Source organism: Chlorocebus sabaeus, chromosome 22 (genome assembly GCF_047675955.1).
Source record: "Chlorocebus sabaeus isolate Y175 chromosome 22, mChlSab1.0.hap1, whole genome shotgun sequence".
In the NCBI taxonomy this organism is placed as follows: domain Eukaryota; kingdom Metazoa; phylum Chordata; class Mammalia; order Primates; family Cercopithecidae; genus Chlorocebus; species Chlorocebus sabaeus.
In genome coordinates, this window is record NC_132925.1 from 91,431,932 (window position 1) to 91,459,589 (window position 27,658).

The 27,658-nt window shown below is 41.9% G+C and overlaps 1 protein-coding gene across 1 annotated transcript; it reads right to left on the bottom strand.

Annotated features, from left to right (window-relative positions):
- Nucleotides 1-4,572: 4,572 nt before the first annotated feature.
- Nucleotides 4,573-27,658, bottom strand: FBXW12 (F-box and WD repeat domain containing 12). The gene is made up of 10 exons (XM_007984109.3): nt 27,409-27,658; nt 26,921-26,958; nt 26,576-26,733; nt 24,581-24,699; nt 21,856-22,065; nt 20,808-20,966; nt 19,462-19,672; nt 18,466-18,644; nt 18,259-18,389; nt 4,573-5,516 (listed from the first exon to the last, which is right to left on the bottom strand). The coding sequence occupies exons 1-10, from the start codon at nt 27,496-27,498 to the stop codon at nt 5,420-5,422; spliced, it is 1,392 nt and encodes a 463-aa protein (XP_007982300.3). The 5' UTR covers nt 27,499-27,658; the 3' UTR covers nt 4,573-5,419.

The window sequence follows — 27,658 nt, forward strand, 5'->3', positions numbered from 1 at the left end:
TCCATCTTGGGTGACAGAGCTAGACCCTGTCTCAAAAAAAGAAAAAAAGCAGCAGCTACTGAGTTGCAGTAAAACCATGTGCTTCTGATTGAGTGTGTGTGTGTGTGCTTTTATGAGGGGATAAAGTATTTACTTGTAACCCAGGAAAATATGCTAGTTTCCAGATTAACATATTTTGCTGCTTTTCAAATTATGATTTCTAAATATTTCCTTTTTTTCAAGTTTATGCCAAAATAATTTGAGGTATTGCTAATCTTTCAAATGTGAGATTTCCAACAATCACAAAGGAAAATATTAATTCTCCTGAAAGCAGCATTTTGGTAATCGTATTATATGAATTTATTTGAATTATTTTATTTCCCCTTTTTATTGAGATGGAGTTTCGCTCTTGTGGCCCGGGCTGGAGTGCAATGGCGCGATCTTGGGTCACTATAGTCTCTGCCTCCTTGGTTCAAGCAATTCTCCTGCCTCAACTTTCCAAGTAGCTGGGATTACAGGCGCCTGCCACCATGCCCAGCTAATTTTGGTATTTTTAGTAGAGATGGGGTTTCACCATGTTGGCCAGGCTGGCCTTGAACTCCTGACCTCAGGTGATCCACTCTCCTTGGCTTCTCAAAGTTCTGGGATTACAGGCATGAGCCACCATACCTGGCCTCTTACTGAGTTTCGAGAGCTCTTTATATATTTGGGATACAGATCTGTAGGGGTTTGAGGGACCTGGGAGCTGATCAAAGAAAAATATGTGACCATGGGAGGCAGCAAACTTTACTGAGTGGGGCTTGGGTAGGGTTGTGTGAGAGCATGAGACCGTCTAGAGGCTTGAGGTGCAGGAGCCACCATCCAGAAGGGGAGGAGAGCAAGGGAACACTTGGAGAGGAGATGGGAGTGGGGACCTTTGTGTCTAGGTGATGTTGCTCAGCAGCAGGGGCGTGGGAGCAGATGGGAATCTCTGGGTCAGAGAGCTCTGAATGGCTGTAGCAGCCTAGGGTGTTATAACCAGAAGGCACTATCTTACCAAAGGGCAATAGCTGTCAGATGAGGTCTGTGGGGAGGGATGGCATGGGAGATAGCATGCAAAGCAGGCAGGCTCTAAAGGACTAAAAATCTGCTTGTTTGGGCCATTTTAAAAATAATTAGGTAGGTAAAAATTTGAGTTTGTCCCCAGAATCTTAGGCTAATGGGCCTCAGCCTGCATCAGACAGTCCAGGGCCGGGCGTGGTGTCTCATGTCTGTAATCCCAGCACTTTGGGAGGCCGAGGCAGGCGGATCACGAGGTCACGAGATCGAGACCATCCTGCCCAACATGGTGAAACCCCGTCTCTTCTAAAAATACAAAAATTAGCTGGGCTTGGTGGCATACGCCTGTAATCCCAGCTACTCAGGAGGCTGAGGCAGGAGAATCGCTTGAACCTGGGAGGCGGAGGTTGCAGTGAGCTGAGATTGTGCCACATACTCCAGCCTGGTGACAGAGCAAGACTCCGTCTAAAAAATAAATAATAAACAGTCCCGGAGTCAATACTTGGAGGCTGTCTTTGGCTCATTTTTAACAATTGATCCCATGGTCTGAGATTCTTTCAAAATTGTGGCCAGCACTGTGGCTCACGCCTGTAATCCTAGCACTCTGGAAGGCTGAGACAGGATGACTTGAGCCCAGGAGTTTGAGGCCAGCCTGGGTGGCATAGTGAGATCTTGTCTTGATCTCTTTAATAATCATAATCATAATCTACATGGTATGTTATTTTGTAATGCCTGGGCTTGGAGTCAGTGAAAGCATCTTTAGGACCCAGAATACTGCAAGGGTACAAACTACAATTTCAAAGCCTATTCACAGCCAGTCTATGTATTTAGTGGGAAGAGCCAGGCAAAGGAGAAGATTTTGATATATCTGTTTAGCAGAATGATATATTCTGGCCCTTGGCTGTATGTCCCTGGCTATCTATAAAGCTTGCTGTAGACATCCACATACAGTGAAATGTGCTTACAAGCACAGAGACCCCTCTTTTAGCAGCCAGAAGGTAATGTCAGACTAGGTACAGTCAACACCAGTGAGGGTAAGACAGCCAGAAGGTAATGTCGGACTAGGTACAGTCAACACCAGTGAGGGTAAGAACTTCTCAGGTAAGGAAGAGGCACAGCGGCAGAGGAGGGGTTAAAATCATAGGCCGTCTGGAACCAGCACCAGAGGATCCATTTTTCTCCCAAGTGTCACCCAACGGTGCTACCTGGTCCAGGGGCAATTAGAATTTTATCTCCTGGGCATCAGAAGCAGGTCTAGGTTTGTCCCAAGTGCTTTCCATGGAACACATATGTGGGTGGTGATAGGGATGCTTCCATCTCCTGTGAAATTTTTACTGAATAGAACATGTCAGTCAAATCTGTAAACAATTCCCATGTTATCTTGAATGTCATCCATTAAAGTGATGCCATCTGGTAGAGGTGCTCTCATAAAGGGAATGGCCTTGTGTAATTCTCTGGAGTCTAGAGTTAGCTAACCTCCACTCAGCAGTAGTGACTAAGCTCAGGCCATACTGGGAAATGGAAGAGGCGAGATGGTAAAATTCAACACCCCTTCTTTATGCCAGCTACAACCAGCCATTATCCTTCAGTGCCTTGCTGTGCCCTAGTGACCTATTTATCACCCTCACTGGTAGGGGATGGTTAGCTAGTTCCCACTGGATGATGCCTAACAAGTAGTGCTTCCTGTGTCTGAGGAAGAAAGAAAATCAAACCTGGATTACTGAGTCCAAGTCAGAAGTGGGTGGCCATAGCCACCTAGGACCAGAGGGATGGCCACTAAAGAGGTGTTAGAATAACACTAGATTATTTCTGTGGCTTCTCTTAACTTTTTCATTCCTTTTTTTTTTTTTTTTTTGAGAGGGAGTCTTGCTCTGTCACCCAGGCTAGAGTGCAGTGGCGTGAATTCGGCTCACTGCAAGTTATGCCTCCCAGGTTCATGCCATTCTCCTGCCTCAGCCTCCCGAATAGCTGGGACTATAGGTGCCTGCCACCACGCCTGGCTTTTTTTTTTTTTTGTATTTTTAGTAGAGACGGGGTTTCACTGTGTTAGCCAGGATGGTCTCGATCTCCTGACGTTGTGATCCGTCTGCCTTGGCCTCCCAAAGTGCTGGGATTACAGGCATGAGCCACTGTGCCCGGTGCCCGGCTTTTTTTTTTTTTTTTTTTTTTAACAGATGCCTAAACCCTCTTTCACACAGTTATGCAAATTGTGAGGCCAAGGATATGACTGCAAACAATTAAAGTTTAATTTACATGAATAAGCTTTCTTCCCCATGAAAATACTATGTGTTGCTTCACACTTGGTCTAACACACACACAAAATCCCCACCTTATCTGACACCGACACACTCAACATCCAGTATTAAGTACAATTTCCATTTTATTTTTCTCCAGAGAATAGTCTTCAGTCTTGAAGGACTCAGCTGTTTACGTGGGCTTTGGTGGGGGTCATGGGGCAGCACCCGCAGGTCTAAATCTGGGTGGGGCTTTTCGGTCCTTGTGGCCTTCATGAGATTGATTCCTGACTAGTTTGCTGTGAATTGCACAACTCACACAGTATTATAGCTTCACATACAGCTTGGGAAGCACATAGGCATCGAAGACGCTCGCTTCAGTAATGTCCCTGACTGCTGTGGCCTCCACTAGGTTTTGAATGATGAATTTCTTTTTGTTTTTTGAGACAGAGTCTCACTCTGTCGCCCAGGCTGGAGTGCAGTGGCGCGATCTCAGCACGGGGTTTCACCGTGGTCTCGATCTCCTGACCTTGTGATCCACCCGCCTCGGCCTCCCAAAGTGCTGGGATTACAGGCATGAGCCACCGCGCCCGGCCTGAATGACGAATTTCTTAATGGCCTTGTCACTGGGCACGCATCAGGCACAGTTTATGCAGCGAATAGGCTGCACGTGGTCATGGCCCTTTTTGGCATGACTGTTGTTCCTTTTCTTCGTCATCTTGGAGGCACAGACTGGAGAGAGCCAATTCATCTACTCAAAAAACAAAAACCAAAAAACAAAACTGTGCCCCAAATTATAATAGTCCCTTTATTAAACCTTCCTCAAATTACCTTAATTTGTATGTGACATCTTTATCATCCTGGGACCTTGACTGATATAAATCCCAAATGTGAGTTTTTTGTTATGGTTAGGAATTCTTTGAAGATAATTGTTTTTCTATCCTGGTTTCACCCATCTCTAAAGTTGAGGGAGGTAGCTGTTCACTCTTCTCTAATGAATAGATTTTCCTTCAGTTTACCTACAAGGAGTGTTACTTTTCTGAGGGTCCCGGATCTTGTAGATTTCTGATCTCACCACCAATTTGGTGGAGGCCTGTATTTCATCATGTAGCCTTTGGAATTCTATGAAATAAGACATTAACTTCAGCATTTCTTGAATTTTCTGGATTTTTTTCATTCTCCAATTTTGGAAGTTTGTATTCTATTCCAGCCATCTAACCATGGATTTTTTTAGTTTTGTTTTGTGTTTGTAGTTTTTTTTTTTTTTTTTTTTTTTTTTTTTGAGACAGAGTCTCACTCCATTGCCCAGGCTGGAGTGCAGTGACGCAATCTCGGCTCACTGCAAGCTCTGCCTCCTGGGTTCACGCCATTCTCCTGCCTCAGCCTCCCGAGTAGCTGGGACTACAGGTGCCCGTCACCATGCCCGGCTAATTTTTTGTATTTTTAGTAGAGATGGGGTTTCACCATGTTAGCCAAGATGGTCTCAATCTCCTGACCTCATGATCCACCCACCTCGGCCTCCCAAAGTGCTGGGATTATAGGAGTGAGCTACCGCACCCAGCCTTGTTTGTAGTTTTGAACAATGCTGAGGTGCTATACATGCTTTGCTCTGGGCCACCATGTTTCTGGAAAATGAAAGCCCAACAACAATTCAATTTTACCCACCTTTTAACCTAAGTTATCTGGGAATTGCAGATCCTTGTGGGATCCTACTTATTCCTGTTCCCTTTGGCAAGTGACATTTTTTGTACATGATTCTACACATTTCTCTCCCTCTGTCTTATCTTCTACCTTGGTCTCCACTGCCCATGTATTACCTTATAGAATCTGTTATCTCTTACAATCAAGAAAATGGTTTAACCAGATCTCTTCAACCATGTCATATGACCACTTCCATTGTTCTTTAATTTTCATTTTCTTCTAAGGGTCTCACTCTGTTGCCCAGGCTGGAGTGCAATGGCACAATCACAGCTCATTGCAGTCTCAAACTCCTGGGCTCAAAGGATCCTCCCACCTCAGCCTCCCAAGTAGCAGGGACTACAGCCATGTGCCACCACTTCAGGCCACAACATCTAAATTTCACTAAAATAATCATTCTGGGCTTGCAAATGAATTCTCTTTACTACATTGCAGAAGATGATGCAAGGTCAATTTTGTTAGTTTCCATATTACGTGTTCAAAGAATACATCACCAGCATGCTGTATTCACTTACTGTCACCGTAAGTACTATGCTTGCATTATCACACATCACACTGGAGATGCAGCTGTCAATGGAAAAATAAGATCATCAGTGAACAAAAGAGAAAGTAGGTATATCCATTGTTAATACTGAATTGGAACTTGACTAAGATATCAATATTCTTTCCAGGGAAAGTTACACTGGTTATTTGCAGGAATAGCAATCTCAACCTGCTCTCAAATATTATTGCCAGAATTGTCAGTATCTGATTTGACAGATTATCTGGTTTAATGATGATTGGAGAGGTTTTTTTTTTTTTTTGATACAGGGCCTCGCTGTGCTGCCCGGGCTGGAATGCAGTGGCACCATGTCAGTTCACTGCAACCTCCATCTCCTGGGTTCAAATGATCCTTCCAACTCAGTCGCCCAAGTAGTTGTGACTACAGGCACACGCCACCATGCCCAGCTAATTTTTAAAAATATTATCTTGTAGGCCAGGCATGGTGGCTCATGCCTGTAATCCCAGCACTTTGGGAGGCCGAGGTGGGTGGATCACGAGGTCAGGAGATCAAGACCATCCTGGTTAACACGGTGAAACCCCGTCTCTACTAAAACTACAAAAAATTAGCCAGCGTGGTGGTGCATGCCTGTATTCCCAGCTACTTGGGAGGCTAAGGCAGGAGAATTGCTTGAACCCGGGAGGTGGAGGTTGTGGTGAGCCGAGATCGCGCTACTGCACTCCGGCCTGGGCGACACAGTGAGATTCATCTCAAAAAAAAAAAAAAAGTATATAATATATATATAATTATATATATATAATATAAAATTATATATATATTAGATATATATGTATATATATATTTTCTTGTAGAGATGGGGTCTCAGCATGTTGCCCAGGCTGGTCTCAAACTCCTGCACTCAAGCGATCTGCCTGCCTTAGCCTTCCAAAGTGCTGGGATTATAGGCATGAGCCATTGTGCCCAGCCCTGGATTTTTATTTTAAAATAGAATTCTGCTCCCTTTTGAGTATACCTGTTCTACTCCAATAGAATATCATAAGAGATGCCATGCTTCCCTCCCCACTGTGTGATGAGGGAATGGTGGGAGCATAGCTCTGTTGTTGATTCTTATTCTGCATTAATGAAGTGACAGTTTTACCCCTTTCCACCAGGAGCCCAGAAACTGTAGGGTTAGTACCCTGTTGACCACTCCTGCCTTGCACTAACTCAAGTAAAGGTGACACTTCTTCCCCTCCCCACCAGGCCCTGAAGACACAGAGATGGAATCCTGTTGACTATCTCCCCGAGTGCACTGACGTGAGTAGAAATGGTACCCCAGACCAGGTGTGGTGGCTGACTTCTGTAATCCCAGCACTTTGGGAGGCCAAAGTGGGTGGATTACCTCAGGTCAGGAGTTCTAGACCAGCCTGACCAACATGGCGAAACCCCATCTCTACTAAAAATACAAAAATTAGCTGAGCACAGTGGTGCATGCCTGTAGTCCCAGCTACTTGGGAGGCTGAGGCAGAAGAATTGCTTGAAACCAGGAGGTGGAGGTTGCAGTGAGCCGAGATCGTGCCACTGGCACTCCAGCCTGGGCAAAAGAGTGAGACTTCGTCTCAGGAAAAAAAAAAAAAAAAAAAAAGAAATGGTACCCCTTCCTCTGCCCACAAAGCACTGCAGAGATAATAGCTGAAAACGTCCCCAAATTCATAGACCTATAGATTCAAAAAGTTAATCAAACCCAAACAGGTTAAACCCAAAGAATTTCATTCCAGACATATCCTAATCAAATTTCTGAGAATTAAAAACAAAGGAAATAACCTGTACTCAACCAGAGCAAAATGACACATTATCTAGAGAGATACAAAGATTTGAATGACAATGAATTTCTCATCAGACATCATGGAAGCCAGAAGAGGCAAAACATTTTTCAAATGCTAAAAGAAGTTAATACACCAATTAAAACAGAGTATCCCTGGTCAGCAGCAGAATGTTATAAACAAACAACAAATAAAGCACACAAAGTGTAGAAGGACCCCAAATAGCCAAAGCCATCTTGAGCAAACCTCATTACCACATTTGCTGGAGGCATCACATTACCAGATTTTAAAATACATCACAAAACTATAGTAATCAAAACATCATGGTTGTGGTTTTTTTGTTTTGTTTTTGTTTGTTTGTTTGTTTGTTGAGACTGAGTCTTGCTCTGTCACCCAGGCAGGAGTGCAGTGGCATGATCTTGGCTCACTGCAAGCTCTGCCTCCTAGGTTCACGCCATTTTCCCACCTCAGCCTCCCAAGTAGCTGGGACTACAGGTGCCCGCCACCACGCCCAGCTAATTTTTTTTGTATTTTTAGTAGAGACAGGGTTTCACCATGTTAGCCAGGATGGTCTTGATCTCCTGACCTCGTGATCCGCCTGCCTCGGCCTCCCAAAGTGCTGGGATTTACAGGCGTGAGCCACCACGCCTGGCCGGTTCTTGTGTTTTCATCCCCAGAGACAAACTGTAAACAAACAAAAAATCCAGCATGGTACTGACATACATACAGATACATTGTCCAGTGGAATGGGATAGAAGGCCCAGAAATAAACCCTCACATTTAAGGTCAATTGATTTTTGTTTTAAACAAAAGTACCAAGAACAGTCAATGGAGAAAGGACAGTCTCTTCAATAAATGCTATTGGCAATGAAAAAGGAAAACTACAGACTAATATCCCTGATGAACACAGATGCGAAAATCCTCTAGAAAACAGTAGCAAACCGAATCCAACAGCAAATCAAAAAGCTAATTCACCATGATCAAGTTGTCTTCACTCCCGGGAGCAAGGTTGGTTCAACACATGCCAGTCAATAAACATGATTCCCCACATAAACAGAATTAAAAACAAAAAACCATATGATCATCTCGATAGACACCGAAAAAGCTTTCAATAAAATGCAGTATCCCTTTGTGACAAAAACCCTCAGAAACTAGGCACTGAAGGAGCATACCTTGAAATAAGAGCCATCCATGACAAATCCACAGGCAATGTCATAATGAATGGGCAAAAACTGGAAACATTCCCTTTGAGAACTGGAACAAGACAAGGATGCCTACGCTCACCACTCCTAGTAAACACAGTAGTGACTAGTAGTGATAGTAGTGATAGTAGTGATAGCTCTAGCTAGGAAGCCCTAGCTAGAGCAGTCAGCCAGGAGAAAGAAATAAAGGGCATCCAAATAGAAAAAGAGGAAGTGAAACTATCTCTTTGTGGACAATATGATAATATGATTGATTTTGTGTGTGTGTGTGTGTCTGTGTGTGTGTGTCTGTGTGTATAGATATATATAATATGTATTTTTAAAATCTCCCCAGAGAGGGTCTTGTTGTGTCACTCGGTCTGGAGTACACAATCATGGCCCATTGCAGCCTCAACCTCTGGGCTCAAGTGATCTTCACACCTCAGCATCTTGTGTGGCTGGGACCACCAGTGCACACCACCATGCCTGGCTAATTTTTTTTTTTTTTTGTAGAGACAGGGTCTCTGTATGTTGCCAAGGCTTGTCTTGAACTCCGGGGCTCAAGTGATCATCTTGCCTCAGCCTCCCAAAGTGCTGGGAATACATGCATGAGCCACTATGCTCCATGACAATATGATTCTATACAAAGAAAACCCTAAAGACTCTGCCAAAATGCTCTGGGAACTGAAACCAACTTCAGTAAGTTTTCAGTATACAAAAATCAATGTACAAAAATCAGTAGTATTTCCATATACTGATACTGTTTAAGCTGAGAGCCAAATCAAGAATGAAACCTCATTTACAACAGCACCCCACAAAATAAATTACCTAGGAATACATCTACCCAAGGAGGTAAAAGATCTCTATAAGGAGAACTACGAAACACTACTAGAAGCAATCATAGGCCAGATGTGGTGGCTCACGCCTATAATCCCAGCACTTTGGGAGGCTGAGGCGGGCGGATCACTTGAGGTCAGGAGTTCGAGACCAGCCTGGCCAACATGGCCAAACCCTATCTCTACTAAAAATACAAGAATTGGCCAGGTGTGGTGGCACGTGCCTGTGGTCCCAGCTACTTGGGAGGCTGATGCAGGGGGATCTCTTGAACCCGGGAGGTGAAGGTTGTAATGAGCCGAGATTGCACCACTGCACTCCAGCCTGGGCAACAGAATAAGACTCTGTCTCAAAAAAAAAAAAAAAAAAAAAAAGGAAATCCTAGGTGACATAAAAAAAAAATGCAAAAACATTTCATGCTCATGGAGTAGAAGAAGCAGTATCATTAAAATGGCCACAATCAACAGATTCATTGTTATTCCTATCAAACTACCAATGTCATTTTTCACAGAACTAGAAAAAAACTATTCTAAAATTTATATGGTATCAGGAAAGATCCTGATTCCATGTTGAATAGCCAAAGCATCTGGAGGAAAAAGAAGAAAGCCAGAGACATCAATTATCTGACTTCAAACTATACTATAATGTTATAATAACCAAATTAACATGGTATTGGTACAAAAACAGAATAAAGATTCAAGGAACAGAATAGAGAACCCAGAAATGAAGCCATACACCCACAGCCAACTGATCACCAACAAAAGTTGACAAAAAAACAATGGAGTAAAGACTCCCTATTCAATAAATGGTGCTGGGATAACTGACTAGCCAAATGTAGTAGAGTGAAACTGGACCCCTACCTTTCACCATACACAAAAATTAATTCAAGATGGATTAAAGGTTTAGATGTAAGACCCCAAACTATAGGAGTCCTAGAAGAAAACCTAAGGAAACACTATTCTAGACAACAGTGTTGGCTTCGGGAAAGAATGTATGACTCAGTCCTCAAAAGCAATTGCAATGAAAACAAAAAATTGATAAGTGGGACCTAATTAAACAAAAGAGCTTCTGCACAGGCTGTACACGGTGGCTCACACCTGTAATCCCAACACTTCGGGAGGCTGAGGCAGACAGATCACTTGAGGTCAGGAGTTTGAGACCAGTCTGGCCAACATGGTGAAACCCTGTCTCTACTAAAAATACAATTAGTTAGGTGTGGTGGCGCATGCCTGTAATCCCAGCTACGCAGGAGGCTGAGGCAGGAGAATCACTTGAACCCAGGAGACGGAGGTTGCAGTGAGCCCAGAGCCCAGATTGTGCCACTGCACTCCAGCCTACGTGACAGAGTGAGACTCCATCTCAAAAACAAAACAAAACAAAACAAAAAAGGTTTTGCACAGCAAAAAAAACTATCAACAGAGTAAACAGATAACCTATAGAATGGTAGAAAATATTCACAAATCGAGCATCTGACAAAGGTCTAATATTCAGAACCTCTAAGGAACTTAAACAAGTCAAGTAAAAAACAAACCCATTAAAAAATGGGCAAACATGGACAGCTCAATGCAGCCTTGAACTCCTGGGCTCAAGCAATTCCCCAACCTTGGCCTCTCAGAGTGGTGGGATTACAGGCATGAGCCACCATGCCTGATGATCTCACTTATACATGGAATCTAAATAAGTTAGACTCATAGATGTAAAAGATAAAATGGTGTTTACCAGAAGCTAGGCAGGGTCAGAGCAGAGGGTTAGACAGGGAACAGGGAGGTGTTGGTCAAAGGGTACAAAGTTTCAGTTCGTCAAGAGGAATAAATTCTGGTGAGCATGGTGGCTATAGTTAATAACATATTGTATATTTCAGAATAGCTCAAAGAAATTTTAAATGTTTTCACCACAAATAAATGATAAATATTTGAAGGGATGGATAATTAGCCCAATTTGATCATTTCAGTGTATACATGCAAGAAAACATCATATTGTACCCCATAAGTATATACAAGTATTCTTTGTCCGTTAAACTTTTGTATTTAAACTTAAAGGACAGATTAGCATAATGGATAAAAAGCGTGACCCAACCAGATTCTATCTACAAGAAACTCACTTCAAATATAATGATATAAGTAGGTTGGAAGTAAAAGAATGAAAAACAATATAACATGCAAATATTAACCAAAATAAAGCAGGAGTAGCTAAATTAGTATTCAATAAAGTAGACTTCAGGGCAAAGAAGATTATCAGGGAGAAGGAAAGACATTACACAAAAACAAAAGGGCCAATTAACCTAGAAGATATATTAATCCAAAATGTGTATGCAGCAAGTTACAGAACTGCAAAATACATGAAAACTAATAGAACGAAGAGGAAAAATAATCCATAATAGGAAATTCAACAGTCTTTCAATTGATAGGATCACTATACTGAAAAATCAGAAAGGATAGAAAAGAACTGAAGAAGATCAACCAAGGTGATCTAATTGTCATTTATAAAACATTGTGCCCAACAGGAGAAGAATACACATTCTTTTCAAGCTCACATGGAAACATGGAGCATTCACCAAGATAGAGCATATCCTGGGTCACAAAACAAATTTTAACAAATATAAAAGAATGAAGAAAATATGGAGGATGCTCTCTGGCCATAACAGCTTTAAATTAGAAAATCATGATCAAAAAGATCACAATAAAATCTCCAATCTTAGAAATTAAACATATTTTATAATAGTCCACGGCTCAAAGAGGAAAAGGGAAATAAAGTATATGGAACTGAATGAAAATAAAAATAAAAATATGAGGATTGCAGCTAAAACAGTGTTTAATGGAGAATTTAGAACACCAAATGCTTATATTTCAAAAAGAGGTCAGAAATCAATGATCTAAGCATCCACCTTAAGAAACTAGAAAAGGTCAGGCACCATGACTCATGCCTGAAATCCCAGAACTTTGGGAGGCTGAGATAGGCAGATTGCTTGAGCCCAGGAATTCAAGACTAGCCTGGGCAAATTGGCAAAACCCCATCTCCACCAAAAAAAAAAAAAAAAAAAAAAAAAATTAATTAATTAAAAAATAGCCTGGCATATAGGTGCACCCCTGTAATCCAAGCTACTCTGGGAGGTTGAGGTGGGAGGATCACTTGAGCCAGAAGGCAGAGGTTGCAGTGAGCCAACATAACACCCCATTGCACTCCAGCCTGACAGGTTCAGATGGTGTCTAAAAACAAACTAGAAAAAATAGCAAAATAAAAGTAACCAGAAGCAAGAAAATAAAATTTAAGAGCTGACATAGACAAATCCAGAACAGCAAAATAGAGGTTAAAAAAATAAAATAAAATAAAAAGAGACCAAAAGCTGTTTCTTTGAAAAAACAATTAAAATTAATAAGCCTCTAGTAAGGTTGACCAAAAAACAAAACCAAAACAAAAAACACAGAAATGGCACAAATTACCAATATTACAAATTAAGGAGTTCGTATTACAATTTTTTTTTTTTTTTTTTTGAGACGGAGTCTCGCTGTGTCGCCCAGGCTGGAGTGTAGTGGCCGGATCTCGGCTCACTGCAAGCTCCGCCTCCCGGGTTTATGCCATTCTCCTGCCTCAGCCTCCCGAGTAGCTGGGACTACAGGCGCCCGCCACCTCGCCCGGCTAGTTTTTTGTATTTTTTTTTAAGTAGAGACGGGGTTTCACCATGTTAGCCAGGATGGTCTCTATCTCCTGACCTCGTGAACTGCCCGTCTCGGCCTCCCAAAGTGCTGGGATTACAGGCTTGAGCCACCGTGCCCGGCCTCATATTACAAATTTTACAGGCATTAAGAGGATTAAAAGAAACAAATCTACACACATTTCACAAGTTAGATAAAATGACTGATTGCTGGAAATTCAAACTATAAAAACTCACCCATCATGAAATAGGTAATCTGAGTTGTACTATAACTATTAAGGAATGTATAGTTAAAAGCTTTTCAAAAAAGTCATCTCCAGGCCCAGATTATTCTACTGAAGTTTACTAAACATTTAAGGAAGAAATAACACCTTGAGGCAGGAGAATCACTTGAACCCAGGAGGTGGAGGATACAGTGAGCCAAGATCGTGCCATCACTCTCCAGCCTGGGGGACAAGAGCGAGACTTCATTTCGAAAAGAAAAAAAAAGGAAAAAAACCCTACAAACCAATATCCTTCATAAACACAGAAGCCAACAATCATCAAGTATTAAACTCAATTCAGCAATATGTAAAAAGAGTAATAAAAAATGAGTAAGTGGGGTTTAGTCTAGGAATGCAAGGCTGATTTAATGTTCAGAAATTCCATATATCCAATAAAATAAATGAAGAAAATCCACTTACAACAGCACCCAAAATTGAAATACTTGAGTAAATTGAACCAAGAAGGTAAAAGATGTGTATACTGAAAACTATGAAACACTGATAAAAGAAACAGAAGACATAAATAAATGGAAAGCTATCCCGTGTTCATAGATTGGAAGAATTAATATTGTTAAAATGTCCATATTCCCCAAGATGATCTACAGATTCAATGCAATTCCTATCAAAATTTCAATGACCTTTTCCACAGAAATAGAAAAAGCAATCATAAAATGAATATGGAACCACAGAAGACCCCAAATACTCAAAGCAATCTTGAGAAGGAATAAAGCTGGAGGCATCATATTATCTGATTTCAAAACATATTATAAAGCTACAGTTATCAAAACAGCATATTGGCATAAAATCAGGCACGTTGACCAACAGCTCAGAATAAATGATCCCAGAAATAAACCTGCACATTTATAGTCAATTGTTTTTCAACAAAGGTACCAGGAACACATGATGGAGAAAGGATAAGCTCTTCAATAAATGGCATTGGGAAAACTGGATATTCACATGAAAAGAAAATAAGTTTGGACTTTTTCTCACATCACATACAAAACTCAAAATGGATTAAAGACTTAAATATAAAACCTGAACTACAAGAAGAAAGTTCAGGGGAAAAGCTCTGTGACATTGATCTGGGCAATGATTTTTCGGATATGACCCCAAATGCACAGACAACAAAAGCAAAAATAGGTAAATGGGATTGTATCAACCTAAAAAGTTTCTGCACAGGAAAGAAAACAGATCAAAGAGACAACCTATGGAATGGGAGAAAATATTTGCAAATTATACATATAAGGGTTAATATCCAAAATATATGAGAACTCAATAGCAAGAAAACCACCATATTAAAATGGGCAAAGGTTCATTGCCAATTGTCCACAGAAAACATAAAATGGCCAACAAATACGTGAAAAAATGCTCAACATTATGAATTATCAGGGAAATGCAAATTAAAAATGCAATGAGATACCACCTCATTAGAGGTGTTAGAATGGTTATGGTCGAAAAGACGAAAGATAAACAAGTGTTGGTGAGGATATGAAGAACAGGGAACCCATGTATGTTGTAGGTGGGAATGTAAATTAGTACAGCCATTATGGAAAACAACATGAAATTTCCTCAAAACACTAAAAATAGGATTATCATATGATACAGCAATCCCACTTCTGGGTATACATCAAAAGAAATTGAAATCGGTACGTTGAAGAAACGTTTGTACTCTCATTACTCCCATGTTCACTTCAGCACTATTCACAATAACCAAGATATGGAATCAACCTAAGTGTACATCAATGGATGAATGGATAAAGCAAATGTGGTATATGTATACATATATATACACACACACACAATGGAACACCATTTAGCCTTAGAAAAGGGAATCTTGTCATGTGCAACAGCATGGATGAATCTGGAGGTCATTATGTTCAGTGAACTAAGCCAAGCACAGAAAGACAAATACTGCATCATCTCACTTATGTGTGACAACTTAAAAAAAAAATTGAACTCACAGAAGCAGAGTAGAATGGTGGTTAACAGAGGCTGGGAGAGAGGGGGAATGAGGAGATGTTGGTCAGAGGGCCCAGCGTTTCCGTTAGGCAGGAGGAATAAGTTTCAGAGATCTGTGGCATGGTGACTGTAGTTCATAATAGTATATCATATTGACAAATTTGCTGAGAGTAGATTTTAAGTATTTTTTTTACCACAAAATACTGTATGAAGTGATTGATGTATTAGCTTGATATAATCATTCTATAATATATACATCTAAGAAATCACATTGTACCCATAAATATGTAATTGTTATTTGTTAATTAAAAACTAATACAATACTCTGTCCTGACCACTAACAAAAAAAGAAAATCAATATAATTCACCTTACTAAGAACCTAAAAAAGGAAAATTATATGCTCTTATCAATTTATGCAGAAAATGCCTTTGAGAAAATTCAACATCTATTCATGATAGTAAAAACCTCTCAGCCATCTAGGACTAGAAGAGAACGTTTTCAACCCAGTAAGGGGCATCTACAAAAACATACAGTGAATATAATAATAATAATGGTGAAAGACCAAACACTTTTCATCCAATGCAAGGATGTTGGCTCTCCATTCCAGTGCCACCCAGGAGGTTATAGCCAGTGCAAAAAGGGAAGAACAACAAGGCATACATTTGAAAAGAAAGAAAGAAAGCTGTTTGACAAATGACATGATTGTCTACATAGAGAAAGCACAAAGTCTCTACCAATCTATGAATAAAAGCTTTTAGAATAAATGAGTTAAGCAAGGTTGCAGGATACAAAATCAGTATACAAAAGTCAGTCATATTTCTATATACTAGTAATGAAAAATGGAAATTGAAATAAGACAGTACTCTTTATAATAGCATCAAAACCATGAAATATTTAGGTATAAATTTTACAAATATGTGCAAAATCTTTGTCCTAAAAACTACAAAAACACTGATAAAATAAATTAAAGATGGCCTAAAACAGTAAGAGACATTCAGGTTCAAGTATTGAAAGAGCCAAAATAGTAAAGATGCCAATTCCCCCTAATTAATCTCCAGATCTACAAATTCCAATATAAATCTCAGCAGAATTTTTGTAAAAATTTACAAACTAATTCTAAAATTCACTTGGAAAACAAGGGAACCAGAATAGTCTGAATAATTCTGCAAAAGAACAAATTAGTGGACTCATTATGTGATTGCAAAGTCTCTATAAAGTTACGTTTTCAATGTAGTGTGTTATTTGATAAGAGATACATATATAGATGATTGGAACAAAAGAGAAACTTTCAAAATTAACCCATGTAAATATGGTTGATTTTGGACAAAGGTACACAGGCAATTCAATGGAGAAAGAGTTTTTTCAACAAATGGTGCTGAATCATTAAATATTCATATGCAAAAAAAATACACCTTGATCTTTATCTTTCCCTTATAAGATTTAACTCAAAATATATCAGAGACCTAAATGAAAAACCCAAAACTGTAAAACTTTTAGAGGAAATCTTAGAACATCTCTGTGATCTTGGGTTAGGCAAAGATTTCGTAAGTACAATGCCCCAAGCCCAGTCATTTTAGAAGAAAAATTGTACTTCACGGTTAACACTTGCTCTTTGAAAGACACCGTGAAGAGAGTAGAAAGATGAAGCAGAGTGGGAGAAAGTATTTGCAAACCCTTATCTGATAAAAGACGTGTATTCCAAATATATAAGGGACTATCAACACTCAATATTAAGAAACTCAATATTAACAACCCAATTAAATGGTCAAAAGATTTGAAAAAATGTGTCAAAGAAAATATGTGGATGGCAAATAAATTGCTCAATGTCACTGGGAAAAGGCACAATAAATATCACAATGAGGTATCACTATACATCCATTCAAATGTAAGACAGAAAACAAATCCCGGGAAAGTATTTGAAGTTATTGAAAGGAAATAAGTATTTATGATTGGTGTAGGCTAAAATTTATTAGATACAGAGAGCAAAAACCATGAAAGTCTGCTAAGCACGATCACAGATATTCAAAGTATTTTTGCCTCAAAACACTGGAAAATAATTATCTGAATGTAGACATTTTCCTATTCTTATAAAAAAGTTAATAACAGCAGCATGATACTTCCTAGTGTGGACATACGATGGTAATTTAAACAATCTCTTATGTTTGGGCACTTAGGGAGTTTCCAGCTCTTGACTATCACAACTGCTGTAACGAACAGCCAATGTACTTGAATGATCGGAGGTATAGCTTCACAGTAAATTCTTTTTAGTGGTGTTGGCAGTGCAAAGGATATATATATTTTCTTAGATGTCGCCAAAAAAGCACTATAAGCAGTATAATGACTAGCAATAATCTGGAAGAAAATGTCTGCAAAGACTTAGGAGTCAAGACTTCTACGTGTACTACGTAAAATCTCAAGAAAAACAATTTAAAGGCAAGCAAACCAGGGGCAAAAATCAACAAAATGGAGGGAAAGGCAGCTCACTGAAGCAGCCACCAAGTGGCTAATGAACTCACAAAAGGTACAACTTAGCAAGAAAACACAGGGTATTGAGGACATAATCTATCCACTGTTCGTGGGAATATAAATTGAGAGCCACTTTGGGAAGACTTTTAACATCTATTGCAAGTGCCGTGACTTCAAGAACTAGTTATTCTCTTTTCAGGCATGAGTTCATTGATATCTATCCTCAAAGAATCTTAAAAAAAAAAAAAAAAATCCCTGTTCTCCCTTCATTCATCTTGATGTAGAAATTAGAAGTTTTTGGCCGGGTACGGTGGCTCATGCCATAATCCCAGCACTTTGGGAGGTCGAGGCAGGCGGATCACGAGGTAGGAGATCGAGAGGTCAGGAGATCGAGATCATCCTGGCCAACATGGTGAAATCCCTTCTCTACTAAAAATACAAAAATTAGCCAGGTGTGGTGGCACCATGCCTTTAATCCCAGCTAGTTGGGAGGCTGAGGCAGGAGAATTGCTAGAACCCGGGAGTCAGAGGTTGCAGGGAGCTGAGATCACGCCACTGCACTCCAGCCTGGTGACAAAGGGAGATTCCGTCTCAAAAAAAAAATAAAAAAAGTGTTCAGGGAATGTTTAGGTCACAAAACAGAACTTACTCATCTGTTGTGGGATCATGCCATATGTTTTCCAGGTGATAGCAGCTCCTCAGGTATGGATGGCGGCCTCCTTCTTCCCACATGTACACGTGCACAGAGTTCTTGGATGTGGTGAGCACATAGCGAGGATCCTTCCAAGGATAGCCAGAGTGAGTGGCCAAGGAGTCAAAGTCAGATCAAAAAGCAGTGGAGGAGAATCATACATACCACCCAGAAGTTGTCGATGGCTGCCTGGTGGTCCTCAAATCGTTGCAGCAGGAAGCCAGTGATGCTGAAGAGTAACAAGTATGGCCCATTGGTAAAGACAATCGTATATCCATCATTGGCTCCCATCCAAGCAGGGGACTCCAGATGAGCTGCCAACTGGAAACTTGCAATCTCATGTACTGTTTTCATGTAAAACACACATATATACACACACATAAGGAAGTAAATATCAGATCATTGAATAAGAACAATATCCTCACACTGAATAAAAAAGCATAGTCCCCACTTCCACAGACTTCATTCCAGGGAGGAAAATGAAGGGTAGTCCAGTGGCCTGACAAATACATATCACTGACTGTGGTTAACAGGTGCTAGGACACACGAACAGAAGTTTGTGGACAATAAACAATCCCCTGGGCATTGAGGCAAAACCTGTAGTGGGAAGGAACATTGGAATGCAGGCCCTAAAACATGATGGAAATCTATATGTGTTCACCCAAGAGGGCAGGGTCGGGGTAGAGATCAGCATGGGTATTAGAGCCAAACTGGGGAGGGTTCACCCGCAGCTAAAGAAATCCCCTACTCCTGGCCGGGCACAGTGGCCCACACCTGTAATCCTAGCACTTTGGGAGGTCGAGGCAGGCTGATTTTGAGGTCAGGAGATCGAGACCATCCTGGCTAACATGGTGAAACCCTGTCTCTACTAAAAATACAAAAAATTAGCCAGGCGAGGTGGCGGGCACCTGTAGTCCCAGCTACTTGGGAGGCTGAGGCAGGAGAATGGTGTGAACCCGGGAGGCGGAGCTTGCAGTGAGCCGAGATTGCGCCACTGCACTCCAGCCTGGGCGACAGAGCGAGACTCAGTCTCAAAAAAAAAAAAAAAAAAAAAAGAAATCCCCTGCTCCCTTTTTTACAGACTGACCCATTTATTATAGCTAAACATGAATGACTGTAATGAGGAAGAGAAACAAGCATTTCTAATGTGGCACAGCCTACCTTGGATGACTGTTTGGCTTCCAGTCCTCTTGGTTGTTAGATCGAAGGTGATAAATTCTGTCTTTTTTTCAGGGTTACTTTGGGACATCAGTGTTAGCCTGTTTTTCACCTTTGGGGTCCAGCAGGCGCTGACACATAATTTATGTGGGAGAGAGGTAGACAGAGGAGCACTGCCTTCTGATGGTCTCAGTAAGGACTCTGTGAGGAATACCTAAAGAGAGCATCGCGTGCGCGATCAGGGGAAGGGAACTTATAGCCTCTCAGTACAGGAGTGACTCCAGAAGAGCCTTCTTAGAAATTCTCATCTTGTGGCTAAAGCTTTGTTCAACATCTCAGGAGTGATGAGGGGTCACTGCTTACCACTCCAGCATACAAGGAACTCACTGTCTTCGTATCCTTCCTGTCCCATTCACAGAACAGTGTCCCTGAAGCATGCCAAGGGGTTACAAAACCCATCTCACCATGTTGAACCCTTGGTCAAGTTGAGGTTGGCTAAGCAGATTTTCCCTTCTTGGGGAACAAGTCAAGGACTGTGTGGCTTTTACTACCTGCCTTCTGAACTCCTTCCTCTTTGGTGCCCAGTCCACCAGTGCCCCCCTACAAAAGGCCTGCTCAAAGGCCAAAGCCTTCCTCAGAGTGATATTCAGAGGCTGTTGCACATTCAGTTACTTTTGGACTTCTCTATACTTTCCAGCCAACATAGATAAAAGTAAAGAAGGCAAAAGAGAACAAGGTCAAAGATATTTTTGTAAAAAACAAATTTCTTTTCTTTTTTAAGAGGTAGGGTCTCGCCATGTTGCCCAGGTGGGAGTGCAGTGGCTATTCACAGGAGCAATCCCACTACTGATCAGCATGGGAGTTTAGACCTGTTCTGTTTCTGACCTGGGCCAGTTGACCCCTCCTTAGGCAACCTGGTGGTCCCCTGCTTCCAGGAGGTGAACGTATTGATGCCAGACTTAGTGTGGACACCCTATCAGCATAGTACTCTATGGCCTGGAACTCCTGGGCTCAAGCGATCCTCCCGCTTCAGCCTTCTGAGTAGGTGGGACTATAGGTGTACGCCACCATGCCCAGCAATCCCTATTTCTTGATACCTGTCTCGCCCTCCTCCATTTCTTTGGCAAATTCGGGCTTCATGAATGAGTTTTCGTTAACATTTGCCACAGCAACTGGATGTTGTTGCTTCAAAGAACATTGCTTCCTGATCATCACAATGGATTCCCCTTGTGATGTGGTCTGAGAGAGGGAGCAGTGTGCCTGGTCCTCACTGAGCTCTGCAGTTTCTCTGCATGCTTCCTAACTTGACATTCCCATCCTGAAGTTCAAATACACAGAACAGCACCTACCTGTGGCAAGGTACGACGATATGTCCCACATGCAAATACCCATTTCTTGTCAGGAGAGCAGTGTAGAAATACAATACCATATTGAAATGCAGTAACTTTAGAAACATCCCTTAACCCAGGCAGTGTAAATGTGTAGATGTCACCTGCAGCATCACCAACCTGAAACCAAAACATCCCCACCACATCAATAGGAAGATACGTGAAATCCTAAAGTACAGAGGAGGCAGCACTGTCAGCTGCAAGATATGCCACCATTTCTTCAATCACATAATGGAGATCAAAACCTCTGACCAGTCTAGCTTGAGACACTGTTGGGATAATCCCATGGAATAAAACTTTCCAAGCCCCAAAGCATTCTTCTCAAGGACGGTTATTCATTAGCACATCAACACTATGCTTTTTCTCAATGTCACCCAAAGCCATCTCTCTCCCTCGACTGTCCCCAACCAAGTTCATGGACTGGACAATAATACACACTTGAAAGAAGAGGCACATATAAAGTAATTCAGAAAGTTTTTGGCTTTTTGTTTTTAGAAGAATGGCTGGGGAAATGTACTTGAGGCAAGTCAAGGGCCAAGATAGCATGGAGGTTTGTATAACATTCATTGATATATTGTGATTGACTCACAGGGCATGTGGAAGGGATGACTACAAGAGAAATAGGCTGGGTGTGGTGGCTTATACCTGTAATCCCAGAACTTGGGAGGCTGAGGTGGGCAGATCATGAGGTCAGGAGTTCAAGACCAGCCTGGTCAGCATGGTGAAACCCTGTTTCTACTAAAAATACAAAAAATTAGCCAGGCATGGTGGCGTGTGCCTGTAGTCCCAGCTACTCAGGAGGCTGAGGCAGGAGAATTGCTTGAACCCAGCAGGCAGAGGTTGCAGTGAGCAAAGATCGCACCACTGCACTTGAGCCTGGGCAAACAGAGTGAGACTCCATCTCAAAAAAAAAAAAAAAAAAGGGACAGGACAGTAATGTCACACGGATGCCTGACAAAACAGCAGGCATTTGATTTTTTGGTCCCCTCTAAATTCAGGGCTCACTTACCGTCAGGAATGGGCCATCCTTTGTGAGATAGGCTTCCATGCTATAACAGGACTCTGGCATGCGGAGAATGGCCAGAGCATCCCTGTCCTGACAGTTCCACACTTTGATAGTTTTTTTCTGATCCATAGTGATGACAAGATGCATCTGAGGAAGGGTTACCAGATTTAAGAAACAGAACTCCTGGACTGGGCTTGACCAGATCATGGTGCCCTAGAGAACAAGAGTAATACAATCTGTGTTCAAGGAACTCTTACATCTACTGTGCTTTCATTCTGTCCATGTTTATTTGGAAGTCTCTTCCAAATCAGATCTTCTTGCTTCTGGCAAAAGATATGAAAATTCTCCCCATCTCAATATTTTGGAGGAGTGAACACGAAAACAGGAACTACGCACTATGCTCAGAGACAAGAACTTGGTACATAAGAGGTGCAAAGAATGATCAGACTTCCTGAGTTCAAATCACTTCTGCCTCCTACTAACAGTACAGCTTCAGCAAGTTGCTTTCTATCATGCCTTCTAATGAGGCTGTCATTACGTTTCACAACTCATGAAACATACTTAGAATTTTGCCTAGGACACAGTAGGAACCCAGAACATATTAACTATCATTAAAATTGTTATTCATTCATCAACCTTGTACATTACATATAAGATAGTTCTTTCTAGATGATTCTTTAGCCTTTAAAAAAATTGTGAAGTATATCATACAAGAAAAGAGCACGAAGTTTAATAAATGATCACAAGTGAATGCTAATGTACCACTTCTAAGCCCTCCCAAAATCCCCTTTGCATGTGCTCTATTTAACAACTCCCCCATGGCTCCCCACACTCAAATGTAATCACTATTTTGATTCCTCACACTATAACAAGTTGCCTATGCAGTGATATCTATGGCCACATAACCAAGCATCCCAAAATTTAGTGGCTTGAAACAGGCTTTTGCTAACTCAGTTTCTTTTGATCAGAAATTCAGGGGCAGCTTGACTGGGTAGTTCTGGCTATAGGTCTCTTGAGGGTGAAGTCAAGTTTCACTTCCAAGATGGCTTCTCATATAGCTGTGTAAGTTGATGTTGGCTACTGGCAGGGGTCCTCAGTCCCTCACCACACAGATCTTCTCTGGAGGGCTGCTTGAGAGCTCTCATAACACTGTGACTGGATTTCCAAGAGCTAATGACCCATGAGTGAAGAATTGTCTTCTGTGACATAGCTTCAGAAATTATACATCATAATTTCCACAATATTCTACTGGTTCCACAGGTCAGCCCTATTCACTGCGGCAGTGGACTACACAAGATTGATCATGATTATTGTTGGGCAAAGATATTTGGGCCATCTCAGGAGACTGGCAGCTGTAGCCTGCCCCATAGCCTCCAGTGATTCACTTTCCCCTACATGAAAATATATCCACCATCTCCCAATGCTCTCAAATGTCTCATACCATGATAGTATCATTGCAGAATCTAGGATCTCATTGTTTCTAGGTCCAGGTATAGATGAAGCTCTGTAGATTCAGTTTATCTTGATGTGAAAATCTTCGAACTAAATATACAAGTTATCTGTCCCTCACCATCCCCAAAGTACAAGTGTGGGGTAAGCACAGGATAACAGTCACTGTCATTCAGAAAAGGTGAAAATGGAAAAATAGGAATCACTGCTACAAGAAATTTTGAAATCCAATAGAAAACATGCTGGCAATTTGTTGATTAGGACTCAAGGCCCAAGAAAGATTTTTGATGACTCTTGGTTCTACTCTCTAGGTTCTTGATTCTGTCTGAGTCATCCTTTACTTTCTATATATGGTGGCCCAATTTTTCAGCTAAATTGTTTTGGTAGTCTGCTTCGTGCCAAAGTTCTGAAATCCAAAAAACCTCTTTTCCTTTTGTGTGTTTTGGCCCCTTTAAATCCAAGCTGGCAGTGTTTCTGCCAATGTAATTCTCTTTAACAAAAACTTTGTGGGTCTAAGAACCTCACTGCAGTTTATACAATTAGACAAAAGCCACACTCAATTTTGAGATAAATCCTTTGTGCGCCTTGGAGATCATCTGAGCTAGAGACTACTTTCTGAAAAAGCCAATATAACAAATGCCAATTATTGACAAAGAGGCAATAGAACAGGTAATAAACATGCACAAAGACCAAACATTATTTCACAAATGCACTCCATGTTATTGATAGAAAATAAGACCTTACACAAATTTATAGATAGAAACACAAATTAAAAAGTAAATTCTCAGCCAAGCTCAGTGGCTCACGCTTGTAATCAAAGCACTTTGGGAGGCCGAGGTAGGCAGATCACGAGGTCAGGAGATTGAGACCATCCTGGCTAACACGGTGAAACCCCATCTCTACAAAAATACAAAAAAATTAGCTGGGTGTGGTGATGGGCATGTGTAGTCCCAGCTACTTGGGAGGCTGAGGCAGGAGAATGGCGTGAACCCGGGAGGCGGAGCTTGCGGTGAGCCGAGATTGCACCATTGCACTCCAGCCTGGGCAACAGAGTGAGACTCCATCTCAAAAAACAAACAAACAAACAAAAACAACAAAAGTGAATTCTATGTGTGTCTATGGTCCAAATGAAAAGGTCACAAATTACATGATAGAAAACCTGATTTGACACTTTGTTTTTGTTACCACTTCCGAGTATTTTCCTCTCAGCACTTCCATTTCACATACAGAACAGGATGGATGCAATGCAGTACTTTTGCTACATATTGGCCAGACTCACCTCTTGCACATCCCAGGCGCAAAGCTCTTGCTTTGGAGATACACCACAAATGATTGATTTCTCCTGTTCATCCATTGTCAGGCTATTTCCTGAGAGATAAGCCAACTCCATGTCATATGCTAGAAGGAAACACAGAAGACTTGGCCACTAGATAGTTAAGGGGTGATCCAAACCAAAAGAAGATAATTTAAAATATTTCTGTACCCTCTTAGGAAGGTTTGGGTAACAATATGGAGAAGATAGAAATTGGGCTCCAGATAGGCCGGGCGTGGTGGCTCACACCTGTAATCCCAGCACTTTGGGAGGCCGAGGCGGGCGGATCACAAGGTCAGGAGATCGAGACCATTGTGAAACCTCGTCTCTACTAAAAAATAGAAAAAAATTAGCCGGGCGCAGTGGCGGGCGCCTGTAGTCCCAGCTACTCGGGAGGCTGAGGTAGGAGAATGGCGTGAACCCGGGAGGCGGAGCTTGCAGTGAGCCGAGATTGCGCCACTGCACTCCAGCCTGGGCGACAGAGCGAGACTCCGTCTCAAAAAAAAAAAAAAAAAAAAAAAAAAGAAATTGGGCTCCAGAGTCATCCAAACACAGGTTCCCATGGCAGACTGGCCATTTGAGAGATGTTGGCCAGCTTGCTTTTCCTTTTCATCCTCAGTTTCCAAAGATATAAAAGGCATATTAAAATATCTCCATCAGAGAACTTTTCTGAGTTTTAAAAGAGTTATCAAGTCCAGGCACAGTGGTTCACGCCTGTAATCAGAGCATTTTGGGAAGCTGAGGTGGGCGGATCACTTGAGGCCAGGAGTTCGAGACTGGTCTGGCCAACATGTTGAAACCCTGTCTCTACTAAAAATACAAAGATTAGCATGGTGGCAGGTGCCTGTAATCCCAGCTACTTGGGAGGCTGAGGCATGAGAATTGCCTGAACCCAGGAGGCAGAGGTTGCAGTAAGCCAAGATCACGCCACTGCACTCCAGCCTGGGTGACAAAATAAGACTCTGTCTTAAAAAAAAAAAAAAAAAAAAAAAAAAAAGTTATCAGGATTAGGTCAGGTACAATGGCTCATGCCTGGGAGGCCAAGGTTGGAGGATCGCTTGAGCTCAGGAGTTCAAGACCTGCCTGGGTAACAAAGTAAGACCTAATCTGTACCAAAAAATTAAAAAATTATGGCTGGGCATGGTGGCTTATGCCTGGAATCCCAGCAATTTGGGAGGCCAAGGCAGGTGGATCACTTGAGGTCAGGAGTTCAAGACCAGCCTGGCTAATACGATGAAACCCTATCTGTACTAAAAATATAAAAATTAGCTAGGCATAGTGGTAAATGCCTGTAATCCCAGCTACTCAGGAGGCTAAGGCAGGAGAATCACTCGAACCCAGGAGACAGAGGCTGCAGTGAGCTGAGATCGTGCCATTGCCCTCCAGCCTAGATGACAGAGCAAGACTCAACCTCAAAAAAAAAAAAAAAGTTAGCTGGTTGTGGTGGGGCACCCCTGTAGTCCCAGTTACACAGGAGGCTGAGGCAGGAGGATCTCTTGAGCCCAGGAGGTTGAGGCTTTATCTCTATAAAAAATTTTTAAAATTAGCCTGGGTGACAGGGCCAGACCCTGTCTCTAAATAAATGCATACGTAGGCTCTACTGCTACAGCCTCAACCTCCTGGGCTCAAGAGATCCTCCTGTTTTTTAAAGTTTCCCATTAATTTTTTTTTTTTTATTTTTATCCTGGGAGGGATGAGAAGCCTTAGGAAAAAGGGAGTAACAGGACCTGATTTTATGTTGTGAAAAAAATCACTCTAGTTTGTTCATTCAGCACAGATGGTGGGGACAAGAGAGGAAGCAGGGAGACATCGCATGGCTATCACGGCAAACCAGTCTGGTTCAATTTTAATTCCTTTTCCCTTCACTGAATGAGAACACACAACTGCACACAGCAAAAATCAAATAGAGTGGACCTCTGAAAACAAGTTGCTCATGTTCCTCTAGGGCACCTGTCCCCATACCAATGTTCTTAGTGGCTTTGTAGATAAAGTTATGCGGCTGTGCCAATGCCAACCGAAGCTCCTTCCTTCTTTGATGCAGGAAAAATTGCTTCCATGTGTGTGTGCCCAGGCGTTGATTGGTGAAGTTGCTGCAGTCCCATCTCTGCAGAGATAGCGACCTGGAAACAGAGTCACAGTCCCATCAGGCTGTTCTCAGTCAGTTCACCTCCTCAGAGCTCTGGTTATATCACAACCCCCTACTCACACTAACTTTCCTGTGTATATCTCACAACACAGCCACACACAGGCCTCAGTACACAGCACGGGTGCGCAGTCAGATGATCTCCTCTCCCCTTCCCTCCTTACCTCCACAGGAAATCGCTCTCTGCAATCCTATTCCAATGCTATGGGAGAGAAAGGAAGAGACAAGCAGGCAATCAGTTACATCAGAGAGCAGGGGCAATCCTCTGCTATTATTTGTTCTGGGAGCTGGGCCGGCACAGGTTAATCAGCTGGGATTCCAGCTCTCAAAGCACTCCTCAATGCAGGGAGATAAGGAAATGGTAACAACAGAGACCTGCCACTGCTCATACAAGCACTGGGTATTCCCATGAGTTCACAGGAAGACGTTCTGATTTCCTAGGGCTTGAAATGGGAGCCTCAAGGACTGTTTAGTCAGCACAACTTCTGGATGTCAGCTTGTCCTTTCCGTTTAACAGAATATGAGGCCTTTAGAGTGAAGGATGCTAACCCCCAAAGCCTCAATGTAGCCCTCTGCTATTCTGCAAAGTGGTGCTCAAACTGGTCAAGAGAAGCAGCTGGCATGGGGGCAGTGGGAGGTGGAAGGCCTTTACCTTGTTCACCTGGGAAGCCTGCAGCAAGCCGAACAGGTCCAGGAAAGAGAAGATTTGCTTCAAAGCTAAGTCAGGCAATTGGAACTCCATTTCACACAGCCTGAACCCACATCCACTTTCCTTTCTCCTCTCTGGGCTGCTCTGAATTTAAAGGCTTTGCCAAAGTCTGCAGCACTTGTAAAGATTTTCACCCGTGCCCATCTGTGTGCGGTAGAAACAAGCTGCAGGTGTGCAGACTCCTGGGCTGACC